Source organism: Heteronotia binoei, chromosome 6 (assembly GCF_032191835.1).
Source record: "Heteronotia binoei isolate CCM8104 ecotype False Entrance Well chromosome 6, APGP_CSIRO_Hbin_v1, whole genome shotgun sequence".
In the NCBI taxonomy this organism is placed as follows: domain Eukaryota; kingdom Metazoa; phylum Chordata; class Lepidosauria; order Squamata; family Gekkonidae; genus Heteronotia; species Heteronotia binoei.
In genome coordinates, this window is record NC_083228.1 from 81,818,926 (window position 1) to 81,833,485 (window position 14,560).

Genomic DNA, 14,560 nt, shown 5'->3' on the forward strand with positions numbered 1-14,560 from the left:
CTAATGTAGAAATTGGTCAGTAGGTGTTGGGAGACCTAAAGCTATCAGAGATAGTTTCAGAGTTGGTCTGCATTTGACCATAGACCATGTTGGTCTGCATTTGAACTGCATAGAATGGAGCTGATTAAAGGAGCATTGACAAAAGTTCTACCTCCCAAATCTTGTTGGTCTGTAAGGATTAAAATCTAGCTGTTCTAAAGCTACCAAAGCACAGGAGCTTGGTCTTCCTTTAATTCTGAAGAATGGGTTCCTGTACTTTGACAGCTTTATCTAATCGGCCTCCCTGAACTGACTGCATCCTGTGTCTCAACCTGTCAATGATGTTTATACCACTGAAGCTGCCTCATTTCATTTTTTATTTAATTGTTTTAACTGTTTAATTTTTAACTGTTTTATTGTGTGATTTTAATTGTTTTATTGTGTTGGAATCCGCCCTGAGTCCATCTTGGGAAAAGGTGGACTATAAATTCGCAAAAATAAAATAAATAAAAGGAATTTTGGCTACTGAAGCATCCATGAGAAGAATGGGAAAAGCTGACCCTGACAGAATTTTTTTGTTCTGTAATTGGCCAAAGAGCATGCTAGGACCAAATCCTTCAACTTCTTCCATTTAAAAGAAAAATTCCTAGATAACATGAATGTGAAGCTTGTGTAACTTGTTTTCACCAAGCTAAACACACACAACACCCTTGTACGTGGACCTTCCAAGTATTCACCAGACCTTCTGTTTGCAGTATCAGGCAAGTAGCAAAAAGTAGTTTGTCAAACTCCTGGTAGCTGAATTTAGGTCATAAATTATGCAAGTCCAATTGAAAAGCTGCTTAATCATTTGGTCAGTGTCTGCTTAAAATTTCACTAGTTTTATGTTTTTGTCTCAGAAAGTGCCTTTTCACTATTTGTAAACTGACACAAACTATTTTATTCATTTCTAGTTGAGAAACTTTGAATATCTGATGTTGGCAGTATGAGCAACAAAATGTTTACTGGAATGTTGTGGCAACAGTATTTTATGAAAGGAAACAGAGTATTTTTCCCTTTTAGAACCAATTAAGATTCAAAATTTCAGATATTGGTAACTACAGGCTACCAAAACTAGATAGTAGTTTGAAAGAATACCTGGTACCTTTTCTTTTATTCTGAGTTCATAAGGTATACTTTGATTCGATTGTAAGTTGTGTGTCTTAATCTAACTCATGCTCTTTTGGTTGTTCTGATTCGTTTAGGTCCTCTATAAAAAGCTTCATGTTGTGGGTTTTGGGAAGTATCACATAATAAGGAAAGTTATACAATGGAAACCCTGAGATAGTTTAGAACGGCAAGAATTGCTGGTAAAGTGAAAGGTGCAGAGCAGTGGTTTCAAATTGTGTTGCAATAAATTGCCTGAGGCGTTTGTATTAATTCTCAAATGCAACAGAGTCAGTAATTCTGGCTGGTTTTCCAGGCAATTTGAGAGTGAACCATATACTACAATCCAGATTCTTCTACAATTTCTTGGCAGATAAATGTTGGCCATACCTAACCGTCTTCAGAGGCTGGTCTCTGTATGCCTTCACCGCATGAACTAATAATGGACAGCCAAAGGAGATGGTCTTTCTAAGTGTGGAACTCCCTGTCAAGAGAGATTTGCCCAGCCTTTCTTTATCTGTGTTCTGCCATCTGTTGAATACTGTGGGTGTGTTCATGCTACACTAAATAATACATTTTGCAACTCAATTTTTACTGTGTAAGAATGGCAAAAATCCAGTTGCAAGATGCATTATTTAGTGTAGTGTGAATGCACCTTTTGATTTTTAAGAAAACATTTGAATTTTAAACACTGGTTTTATTTCTGTGTTTTGGTCTGGAAGTCGTTTTTGCATGAAGATGGTGACTGGTTCTTATGCTCTTGTCTTTGTTGTGCAGTTGTACAGTTCTCTTGGCATTTGTTTCTATAATTTGTTTTAATATCTGTTACAAGCACTTGCCTTGACCTGGTTAGCCCAGACTAGCCCAAGATCTTTGAAGCTAAACAGGGTGGACCCTGGTTAGTATTTGGAAGACCAACAAAGAGTACCAAGGTCGCTATGCAGAGGCAGGCAATGGCAAACCACCTGTGAACATCTCTTGCCTTTAAAAATGTATGAGTTCACCGTAACTTGATGGCAAAAAAGAGAGGGAGCACTTGGTGGTATAGAATGGAAGGGCCAAGTAGAAATGTTTTCGTAAGTAAAACAAATCAATGTCAAAAGTTTCTTGAAGTGAGGAAGTTTGGGAGCCACTGATACAGGGACAAAGTAATGAGAAGTAAAACTCCCTAAGGAATTAGAAATATTTTTGGGGGAGGAAATAAGCATTGAATAGAACAGGAACAAATATACTGTGGTCTACAATGATCGGAAAGAAAGGGAAGTGAACCCAAGCTATGGAGGTCAGAAATGTGGAACAAGAAAGCATGGGGTATACATTTTGAACATTTGGAATGCCAATGTTATTAAACAAAAAGTTGTACTTAGATACTGAATATAATAATTACTGTCAGGTTAATCCTAAGAAACTATTATTGTAACCACAGAACTCTCTTAAGTCTCCTTTTTGTTGTTGTTCTGTATAAATTCAAAATTAATCTGACACTGAACCAACAGTAGTTTATGGTAAAAGCATGGGATCTTGATGCCTCTCTTTCATACATATTGGGGTGTGCAATTATATAAATAACAATAGCAGTATTACTTCTGGAACACAGAATTTATTGACATGCAAAGTTCAATTAATGCTAGGATAGTGAGCAAGTATGTATGATTGGAAGGTTAATTTATTTATCTGTATGAAAGGGAATCTTTTTGGTGTATTTCTCAGGATTTAAGACACTTTTATGTTATTAAAAATTAATGTCAACTGATATGGCTCTACCGTCTTTAGGATTTTTTCTTCCTTCTGACAGGGATGCTTGGATAGTTGGGCTTTTGTAACTTCAGTGTTAAATATGGTAAATCTTTCACATTTGACATTTTTAGCCTTCTGTATGTGGGTAGATGGGTGGAATGAATGCATTTAAGAGCTGCTAGAATCCAGAAATATTTCTGAGGTCAAAGGGAACTACATAAAAAACCATTACCCCACAGAGAAGCAGAAAATTTGACTGTGGGAGCTAACTTCTCTAGGTTGAATCTTATGGTAACTTCAATTGAAAGAGAAAATATAAGTAGATCTTTCCCTACCTTCTCTCCCTTTAAACGCTCCGAAAAAACTATTGTAGAAATAGGGGAAATCATTGTGAACAAAATGTACCACTGCACAGGGAACTGTAATGAGAAAAGGAATTGAGTAAAATCACTTCCCATTTTCCTCTTGTATGAATTAAAAGCTCCAGCAGCTAGAGGGTGGGGACTCTGTTTTGCTCAGTTCCTCTTTCTTACTGCAGAACCTCATGCAGTGGTGCATTTTGCTTATGAGGATTCTCAACCCTGAGCAGTGGGTTTTTAGGGCATGCCATGGGAAAGCAGAGATCTGTCTTCACAACCTCCTTTGACTCAAATATTGTATACAAGTCTCTGTCAAGGCCCAGTAGCTAAGTCTTTAAATAAGCAATTCTTCAGTACTTGTTCCGCAAATAAAATCCCTATCACAAAGCTCACTGTCCTGTAATCTGTAGGAATTCATGCAGTTTTTGTTATGAAAGACGTTATTTAATGTTTAACACTCAATAGCATGATGTGACTAAGTCATTTACACTTTGTTCCTGTGCCTTCTCTCTCCCATCATGTGACATAACTGTGCCAAGGTAAAGGTATGGGTCTTCGGGTTGTGTGGAAGAAGCACTGTGTTGGCAAATGTGGGGTCAGTGTGATGGTGCTACCTCTGGGATCCTAACATCTGATCTGAGTTGTGTTCACTTCACGCCAGTGTTCCCTCTAAGCTGAGTTAATGTGAGCTAGCTCACAGTTTTTTAGCCTCTGGCTCACACATTTTTGTCTTAGCTCAGGCTGCTCAGGATGGATGGCCCCGGAGACACTAATTTATGCTGTTAGCTCACAACTTTAATGCCAGTAGCTCACAAAGCAGATTTTTTGCTCACAAGACTCCACAGCTTAGAGGGAACATTGCAAGTTCATACCATGATTTGTAGTATTGGTCTGCAAATTAATGTGCTTCTCATGAAGTCTGTTGTGGATGCACAACTCTGTTACAAATTGTATCTATACATCATTTGCATAACTAGTCATACTTAAGGTATAGCTTCGCATTTGAAAAGGCAAGAGTGTGTTTACTAGTTTGTCTGTAGAAAAATAATCAAGGGCCTCACTGAAGAGTGAGGTCCTTTTGAATTTTGATTTACAGGAGTGTTATTGACTAATAATATCCAGTTGTGCCGCTCATTTGTTTTTGTAAGTCCCGGTTGATGTGAAGCAGAGATTTAGCTGAATATGAGAATAGTAAAGTACAGGAAATTCTTCTCCTGGTATCCAGTAACCATGGACTGGTGCTGTTCATTTTTTAAGATGTAGTGCAGGAGTTCAGGAAAACTGAAGAGCTTGTTTTCTCAATGTTCCTAATTTTAATAAATATTGAAACAGATGATACTGCAAGTGGGCAACAGGTAATATCTTAATGTAATTAAGTGGTACCACTATTTCAGTTTCACATTGTGTTATAGTGAATTTTTGTGAAGTTTGATTTTTGCTGCAAAAAATATTATTTTGGGAGTGGGGAGCAAAACTATTCACAACATCCCTGCCTTTCACGTGTATAATAAACACTTGGTAGTGTGCCAGAACATAAATAAATCCATATTGGTTATAATTTGGTTATCCAAAGTTATTTTGTACTCAGGAACCTACAGAAAGCTATCATTGTAATACAAGTAATACTCATATTTTCAATAAAATGATATTCATGTTTTCTTAATCCATAAAACAACTACACAATTATTTCTTACCTTTTGCTTCTCATCTACTACTTGTCATATTTCATTATTCTATATATATTTTAATATACAGGGCTTTTTGTAGAAAAAGCCCAACAGGAACTCATTTGCATATTAGGTCACACATCCCGGATGCCACCATTGTTTTGTGCAGGGCTTTTTTGAAAGAAAAAAAAGCCCAGCAGGACCTCATTTGCATATTAGGCCACACACCCTGACACCAAGCCATCTGGAACTGTGTTCCTGTGTGTTCCTTTTCAAAAAAAGCCCTGTTAATATGTAAATTGAATCAGCATAAATAAAACATTTAAATGTGAGAAAATGTTCTCTTGATTTTGTTGATTATCCACAAAGGAATTGAAAATGAGAGCAAACTTATTCTTTACTGTGCGGTGACTATGGTGATTTTTTGTTTTGATTCCTAGTAACATGTCAGACGCTCTTGCAAATGCTGTTTGTGAGCGCTGTCATTCTCGCTTTGATCCCACTGAACGAATTGTGAACAGCAATGGAGAGCTGTATCATGAAAACTGCTTTGTCTGTGCTCAGTGCTTCCGTCAGTTTCCAGATGGACTTTTTTATGAGGTAAGATTCCTATGAGGTAATACAGAGAAAGTTACTTGGTGCTTTCCTGTGAAGATTAATGGTACTGGTTTTTTTTAATGGAGCTTCTGATGGGTGTGGATTCTTCAGGCCCTGCTTTCCTAAACAAGTGAACAGAGTAGTTTAGCTATAAAAGTTGTAAAGAAAGTCTAGGCCACCAAAAACCTTCTTAATTTGCTTTAACATTCTCATTGATTTCATGGAAGCATAGGTCAGAAACATACTTTTGGTCATGACACTCTAAACAGATTAACCAGTATTATTCAGATTAGAGAGAGTTGCAAGGCGAGTATCAGCAGAAGAGTTGCTTAGGATAAGGCATAAAGTACTAAAACAAAGGCATCCATCCCAAGTTGTGTTAGAGTTACTGTGTTTCCTATTGGGTACAGTAACATTAAGAGCCCCATGGCTATGTTTTTTACAGTAACATAGTGTAAAGTAACATTAAAAATAAAAGGAACTGAAAAATATTGTGAAATACAGTTTGCAAAAGCAGAGAGAGTTGTATGAGGCTCCCATGTACAGGAAAGAAAGATGTTGTACTGCATATACTATACGGCAGTGTAGTTTAATAGTGAGCATTATGTAAGGATATGTTCTACATCTGTCTTACAGTTTGAAGGGAGAAAGTATTGCGAACATGACTTCCAGATGCTCTTTGCACCCTGTTGTGGGGAATGTGGTAAGACCCCTGATTGCAAATAGTTCTGCCTTCTCTTTTTTGGGGGAGAGATATTGAGATGAAGCAGGATGGGGTTAATGATAGATGCTTATTTCTTGGGGTTCCTGGATGAGAGCAGAAAAATGTAATGAAGAAGCAAAGAATTGGTTACGCTGCCTTGTATTTCTATGTCATGGTTCTTGAGACTGAGAAAACTTTTGTAGTTTAGTGACACTCTTAAACCTGGCTTTGATTGCCTGGGTTGCCTTAGTTTGTCATCTAAAAAAATGGGGATAACATCAGTTGCATGGTGGTTTTGAGACTGAGCAAGCTAGTTGTAAAATACTGTGAACATTAAAAGTGCTCCGTAAATAATAAATGATGAGATTTTGAAAGAATCTTGATGGGGACAGAGATGATTTTCCTACAGTAAATGGCCTCTTTAAGTCATGTATCTTTTCTAAGGTGAGTTCATCATTGGCCGTGTTATCAAGGCAATGAACAACAACTGGCACCCAGAATGCTTTCGTTGTGAGATCTGTGATGTGGTTCTTGCTGATTTGGGCTTTGTGAAGAATGCTGGCAGGTAAGAAGGGGCAGAAGGCATGGGCATGAGAGAATTTGTAAGATGATGAAGAATGGTGTGCGATACAATTTGAGTCTGCAGTACGATGTTAATTAGATGCAAGAGCTGCTTCAATCACAGTAAGATGACATGAGGGAAGGGATCAGCAGTCATTATTTCTTAAAGATATTTATGCACTGACAAGAAGATCTGAAAATCTTTGGCACAATATTTCTTTCAAAGCAAACCATCTTCCTTGTGTTGAAGTTGTATGTGCTTAATATTATATGTCAGGAGGTTTACAGAGGAACAGCAAAGTGTCTGTAGACTCAAACTGTTACATGCCATATGTAGAGAAGAAGTAATGGGATAGGGGAGATATTGACAAATCACAAATAGTGGGATGCAGGTAAGATCAGGGAATCATCTTCAAAATTGTGGGCATATTCCTTTGGGTAAAGAGCCAAATAATACAAGGATACTTTGGATCCTCTGAACTGGATACTTACCAACAGCAAGTTGAAGAACAGAGTATTGCTCAATGTAAGACCTTCTTTTCTCTTTGAATTCTAACTTTTTTCATGTTTGACTAGTATAAACAAGTTTATAAAATAAGATAAAGGAATAAAAATAGACATACTCAGAATTCTTCAAAGGACATACCCATCTCAACCTAGTAATTAATGCATTATGCAGCAATTAAAAGAGAACTTCAGGTTTTCCTGCATCTGATATATTGGAAAATTCCCTTGAGTTCCTCAGGTGGAACTAAGTGACAACAGCTATGGAAACGTGTTTGCATAACATAACAGCCTCACGTCATATGCCAGGTGCAGTGCTTTAACATTGCAGCAGATGGATGAAATGGTGTAGTTACTCAGTACTGATGATCTCTGTGCTGCTTAAGTGGATATGATAGGTGATAAGATATGATAGTAATGGCAACTGCATCAGCATGGGTAGCATCACTTATTGTTAAAATGAACTAAGTTAGCAATTTGTATCAAGCTACTGGAAATCTTTTAGCTCCTATGCAATTCATTAATCATACACATTCAGATAGAAGCCACATAAAGCTGCATAGCATTGTTCTAATTCTGTTTTTGTAAACAGTATTCTACAAACAAGGCCCCGTCAAAAAGTATTAAGTGCTAGTGTGATATTTATAATCTGCTCATCATACTGCATAGCCAAAAGGTGGATACTGAGTACAGTATTTTTTGCACCATAAGACTCACTTTTCCCCCCCAAAAAAGTGGAGGGAAAAGTGTGTGCGTCTTAAGGAGTGAATACTGCAAAAAATTCACACAAATGCCTCTAAATTCACACAAACGGCTCTAAAAACTAGGTGCGTCTTATGCTCAGGTGCGTCTTATGGAGCGAAAAATACGGTACTTGTTTGAACTTTCTACAAATGTTCTTTCTTTGTTGAAATTGTGATAAAGTTGCAGATTTCCTTTAGTACATAATATTCCATATTTGCAGTCTTCACAAAGGTCCTAGACAGAACACCATAATGAATTTTCCCAGTTTTGAACTGGATGGCTGGCTTTTCTTTGGTCCTTTGGAGAATATTTCCAGCATGCACAGCATGAAATTGCAAGAAAAGCTGTGTGTGTCAGGTTTCTTGAAATTTAGCTGATATGTGCGACAATCCATATTAGCTTCCGTTGTCTTTTAGTGTTGTTGTTTTTTTAATGGAGTAACTGTGCTTATTAAGCATCTGCTTCTTTCCCAGATCCTCAGTTATTCAGGAATTATAATTATGTGCAGTAACACATAATTTCGATAGGTTGAAATTGCACAGGGAATTAGCTCTGCCTGGTGGCAGCTATGTGACATTGCTAGGTTTTATTCCTTGGTATTCAAGAGTGAAGCGTGAGCTGTGGCTTTGATCGTGGCGAAACGCTGCTGTGCTAGCTAGGGAATGTCACTGTAATGGTTAGGAAAATATGCAAAAGAAGTTGTTATATTTACAGCTCAGATTTAGCACTTAAAGAGCTGTCATTTGTTTTTCCATCACAACTTGAAGGTAGCCTGGCAGATTTTTTGCTGCAAAATAAACCACGTAAAGCTTCGCGGAACTTCTCTGCTACGAAGAAATACATTACTGGATCTAGGGCACCATTTAAGCTGGTGAGGCAGGAAGTGATGCGATTGCCAAGAGCCAGGATCCGTTGCATTTCACAGGAAGTCTTCATGCCATCATAACTGAGGATATAAATGTAACGGTTGATGTGATAGGGCACAAAGCAGATCAGGAAGATCATAAGAACCATGATGATCATTTTGATGGCTTTTTCCTTGAGATGTTTCTCAACCCTGTTGCCACTCTTCAGACTGCGTATAATCAATAAGTAGCAAGTAACTGTGGTAAAAAATGGAAGTGTAAATGCTACAGCTAGGGACACAAGAGCATGGCGTGATGCTTTTTCTCTGTAAAGCTGAAGGCAGACAGTAGTGTTGTTTACCTCAGCAGTCTGCACACTGATCAAAAGAGGTGCCATTGCCACAGCAACTATAACCCACAGGAAGGCACAGGCCAAATGGGCATAGAGTGACCTGCGGAGTTTGATGGACTTTACAGGGTGCACAATAGCTAGGAAGCGATCTATACTGATGCACATAAGGAAGTAGATGCTGGCATACATGTTGAGGTAGAAAAGAAAGCCTGTGAGTCGGCATGGGATCTCTCCAAATGGCCAGTGATTGCCTGAAAAGTGATATACCAGTCGAGTTGGTAAGACTAGCACAAAAGACAGGTCGGCTACAGCAAGGTGCATCAGAAAAATGTTGGCTGGTGTGTCTGACTTTTGGTCCCGGATAAAAAGCCAGAGAGCCAGAGCATTGCCGACAAAGGCTAAGATGAAATCCAGTAAATAGAAAGTAGCAAAAAGGATGTTCTCCATATGGGTCTCTTTGCCACATTGCTCTGAACGTTCCAGAGAAGTGTTGAATAGCACATCCAAATAAGAGTCTGCTAGGCTGTTCATTCCTTACTGTAGATCTTGATGTAAACCTGAAATAATAAAAAAGAAAAAAATTAGAGACTTATAATCTAAGGAAGCAATCTAGAAGCCAAACATGCTGTATTGCTTAAATTTGTACCAGTCACAGGCCAGGTACTACAGGGGCTTTTCAGATTCGTACTGTGTACAGTAGTAGCCCTTCATACCCTCTAAAAGGGCCTCCAAACAGAGCCGGACCCTCTGGTGCACAAGTTCAAGTCACTGCTTCTGATAGTAAGAATGAGCTGGCCACTGTGCACACATTGTCCTCTCTAGAGCCTGGACACTCTTTTTATAATAACCTATACATTCCTTTCATTAAAAGTATACTTGCCATTACTGTTTCACAATATATATTTTAAACATTTTTGCAGTATAATAAATTGAACACTGCACTTTTCATTTGTACAGTACACTATTCTCCCCTCATAGCCAGTTCCCCTCAAGGTAGTATTACTGTGGATTTATGTAGTATATAGTGGAAGACAGGAGGGCATGGCGTGACTTTGTCCCATGGGGTTGCAAAGAGTTGGACTTGACTGTGCGACTGAACAATAAATGTAGTATATCATCCATTTTATTTATTTATTTATTTTAATTTGTACCCCATTTATTTATTTGTTAATTTGTACCCCATCTCTCCCACAAACGGCTCAGGGCAGCTTCCAACATTGCTTGATAGTTTCACTTTCTGATTGATGATAATTTGTTTATTTACTTTATTTTGATAGTTCACCTTTCTCACTGAGACTTAGCTAGATTAGCACAAGTCAATTCAGTCAATAGGATGAGACATATAATAAGTAATTGGATTAGGATTGCACAAATCTGAAACTATGCAGACATCTGAGCAGAATATAACTATTTAACATGACATGTTAAGCAAACAGTAAATGGTAAAGTTCTTTGAATTGTATTTCACTAACAAGAAGCAAGAATTCAAGTATGAAGTTAAAATGCACAATGACCCATTAAAAAATCCAAACAGCAACAAGAGAATACCTTTTATTAGGATTAACTAAAAAGTCACAAAATAATTAACAATTTTTCAAGTTCATGGGAACTTTTTTCAAGATGATATTAAGTAAGAGGTAAAGAAAAGTGGCGTGAAAGAAAATGTTACTGAGTATAGTGAAAAGCTCAACCTACAGAAGACTTTACATGGAGTGGAGGAGACTTAATTAGATGATACCACAACTGGTCTCAAAACATTTCCGTTCACAACAAATAAATAAAGTGCAATTCTTCCATATGACCACAGAGTGGTTCCGTGCACACCATTTTACAAAGAGAAAAATGTAAGAGCTTTTCAATCTTGAGTCAACCTTTTATTTTTCTCCTGTTAATTCCAAAGGAACTTGAGAAGTCAAAACATATTATTAATTGTTTGTTTATACTTAAAGAGAACAAAGTATCAGGCTGTACAGAATCATAAAGATCAGTATGCCAAGGTTCTGTAAACAAAATCAAGTTTTTAACAGATGAGAGCTCCTTTTTCCTCTTACAAGAAGTTATTTTTTAAAGAGAATGCCATGCTCTGGATCTGGATCCTCTTACACCAGTCCATTTATAATGGTGGAGTGCTTAATTACTTCGAGACTGCAGTACATATTTTTGAAACAGGCACATTTTCTGGTGTACTGTGAAAACTGCAGATGCACAAAATTGTTTAATTTTTTAAATTCTGTTTGTATGTTAACTTAAGAGTAAAAACCTTGCAATGAATATAGGACAGTGGAATTTCAACATCAGATACAATTTTAGAAATCCAAAGTTCTGGGTTTTCTCAGCAGTGCTTCTATAGGTCTATCATGTTTCATAGGGTAAACCACACATGGCATTGGCCATCTGTGATAGTATCCCCCAATGTGCATTATGGGTACAAAAACAACTGTTGAGGGTGAGAAGATTGGAATCATGGCTATAGTGTTGGGAAGAGAAAGTTTAACTGCTTGTCTCTGGGATGTTCCCAATCAGAACTGCTAAGTCCCGGGGGGGGGGGGGGGAGAGAAAAGTACATATATTGGGCTGTCTTTTTTCTCTACTTGGGCTTAAAGCACCTGTGGGGCGAGGATAGGGGAAATTGCATGGCAGCAAATACTTCTCCCTCTCCAGCACCTTGACCATGATCTATAGTGGGGAGCCCTCACAGCTGTTTATTTTGCAACTAAAATACACATCTGTTGCTCCAGTCACAAGTCTGCATTGTCATCACATTTGACTAGTTGCCTTGAAAAGTAAGGAACAAAGTATGCAAACAAGTATGTCGTTTTAACTCAGCCACATGTAATTGATTAACATTAGACTTTTGGAATAGGATTGCTGCCTTCATGGTGTTAGTATAGCTTTATATGAAATGACTTCCGGGTAATTCACCTGTAAATATTGTTATTGTACAGGTTTGGAATCAATACATATCACTTTCTTACAGACTACATTGCTATAGACTGTTGTGAGAGATCTAGATATTGTTTAATTATGCATGTTACTTCCATTGTTCTGGAGAGCTGCTGTAATTTCCACACGAAGAATGCTGATTTTTAAAGGTATTATAAGTGCTAGTCCCATTAGAAAAATTAATCTACTGTTATGATTTCTGCAGCATACATAATTATAACAGCTTTACCAACCACCTCTCTTTCTGGCCACAGTCACATGAACCATGATCACTTCCAGAGTAGGTAATTATAATGTGCTGTGTATAGAGCTACCTTTTAAAAATTCTCAGAAAAATCAGTTGTTTCACAAACCAACCACCTAGTTGTCCAGGGCAAGTCACACTGAACATATTGCATCACTTTTGCTCAACTTCATGGGCTTGCGTTTCTAAGCTCAGTTCAAAGTCCTGGGTTTTACTTTTAAGCCAGTTAACAGATTGGTACCAGATACCTGAAGGTCTGCCTACTGTGTCCATGTACTAAGGTCATCTGACTAGGTTCTGCTTTTTGTGCCACTGCCATCAGACATTCCAAAAGTGGCCACATATTATAGGATCTTTTTGGTAGTGCCACTGATATTATAGAATTCCCTCTTTCACAAAGTGCATCCAACTTTTTTTTTTCCAGACTTAACTGACACTGAGTTGGATTTGTAGTTATTTTGACTTTGCATATTATCTGTATTCAGCTGGTTTCTGTTGAATATTTTATTCTATTTTACTCTGTTCTGTGGTTATTGGATGATTGTTCTTGTTCTCTTCATGAGTGTGATGTTAAGAAAAATTATTTTTAATCATATTGCATTTTATTGTAATCTACTTTGGGGATATTTCATATCAGGATAAATGCTGATAATAGATAAAATAAAATGAAATATCTAAATTATTTTGCAGTAAAACTCAGCTGATAAGATTTCATTATTTCCTCCTGGAACTAAGGGCATTCTTTTCTCAGAGAAAACAGAATGATTTTTAAAACCACCATGTTAGGAACACAAGAGGGTATATTAACTGTAAAAATTCTTGTGTTGAGATTATTTTACAATACTAGCTATCTGTTTTTGTGACTTGGAGAGATGCAAATACATTCAAGAAGTTTTTACGAGACTACATAGTTGTTTAAGTATAGCTTCTGGTTCTTAGACCATTTCCACACAACTTCTAAAAGTGCTTTTGAATAATCTCTTGCACTGTATGTTACATGTGAAAAGTTATTCAAGAAAGATAAAATGCAGAAGAAACATAAAATGCACATATAGGCTTTAGATTTGCTTTACAAATAAAACTCAGGTTTCTTTGTGAAAATGCCTTTGCATTATGCACAGGACTGCTTTTTGTACTTTATCTTCCAGCTCCTATAATTTGCAGACACCACAAAACTATCTATTGCTGTAAGTGGGAAACTGATGTTTTTCGCACAAAACAAAGAGATCTTCCTCCCCATTGGAACCAAAACTCTTACCTCTTGCAGCCCTGTGGAGGTGATGGACAAAGATGTGATTCAGATGCCGGCAAATGAAGGAAAGAGAACACAGCTGAAAAAACTGTGGTGATCCTGAAGACCTGCTCAGTGAGAGAGGAAGAGGGAACCCCACTATATAGAGCCTTGCTAATGATGATAGTCCATTATCATCTGGCTTGCATAAGAGTAGGGTAGATAACACATTTGCTGAAAAAGACAGTTTTTATTTCAGCAGATCTCTTAGAAGGGGGAGTTGCTGTTGCACTTATGAATATTCCAGTGTTTGTTCTTCTGTCTTTGACTCTCTCTGAACTACTGCTTTTTAGACAAAGTCTTTGGAGCCCTCTGACCATTTTTAGAGGGCTTGGAAAGAGTTACAGAAAGGGAGGGGAAATTTGGTGTTGCAGACACAACAGGACATTTCAGAAGGGGATAATTCCATAATGGTAGGAGTGGGGGAGAGTAGAACGGCTGCCATAGTAACGGCTCTGTGATTCCAAGACCTCCCTTTGCCTGCAGTGGAGGAGGGTCTATAGGGTGGCAGAGCAGGGCTCCTGAATGAGCAGGGGTGATAATGGTTTGTCAGTGGAAAGGGTTGAAGGCCCCTTATTCAGTTGAATGAGAGGGATCTCTCTTTAGGACATTTGCTATAGGGTCTTAGTGTCCTGCCCTGTATAATTAGTCTCCATTCCACAGTGTGGAATAAAATTGATGCCTTTATGCTGAGATGAACACAGCTGCACACTCCCTTTTCTAAAGGCATGCTGTCTGCTTTCTTTCTAGGGACTGTGGCTCTTGTCTGGATTTACAGTATCTTTGACTCAAGGGAGGGAGAGAGGACTTGTGAAGAGGGGGTGTTAATAACATTCCTTTCCACTTATGCTCACAGGGACTTTCTGTTTGAGGCTTGTAAAAATACAA

The 14,560-nt window shown here is 37.8% G+C and overlaps 2 protein-coding genes across 3 annotated transcripts in view; one reads left to right on the forward strand and one right to left on the reverse strand.

The window, feature by feature from the left end:
- LIMS2 (LIM zinc finger domain containing 2) overlaps window positions 1-14,560 on the forward strand; it is a 37,264-nt gene that overhangs the window by 16,488 nt on the left and 6,216 nt on the right. For both annotated transcript variants that reach the window (XM_060241928.1, XM_060241927.1), the window contains exons 2-4: window positions 5,329-5,488; window positions 6,122-6,188; window positions 6,633-6,753. In XM_060241928.1, coding sequence (XP_060097911.1) covers window positions 5,329-5,488; window positions 6,122-6,188; window positions 6,633-6,753 — 348 coding nt within the window. The remainder of the gene's footprint in view (window positions 1-5,328; window positions 5,489-6,121; window positions 6,189-6,632; window positions 6,754-14,560) is intronic.
- GPR17 (G protein-coupled receptor 17) lies at window positions 8,697-14,408 on the reverse strand. The gene is made up of 2 exons (XM_060241929.1): window positions 13,640-14,408; window positions 8,697-9,751 (listed from the first exon to the last, which is right to left on the reverse strand). The coding sequence occupies exon 2, from the start codon at window positions 9,723-9,725 to the stop codon at window positions 8,706-8,708; it is 1,020 nt and encodes a 339-aa protein (XP_060097912.1). The 5' UTR covers window positions 9,726-9,751; window positions 13,640-14,408; the 3' UTR covers window positions 8,697-8,705.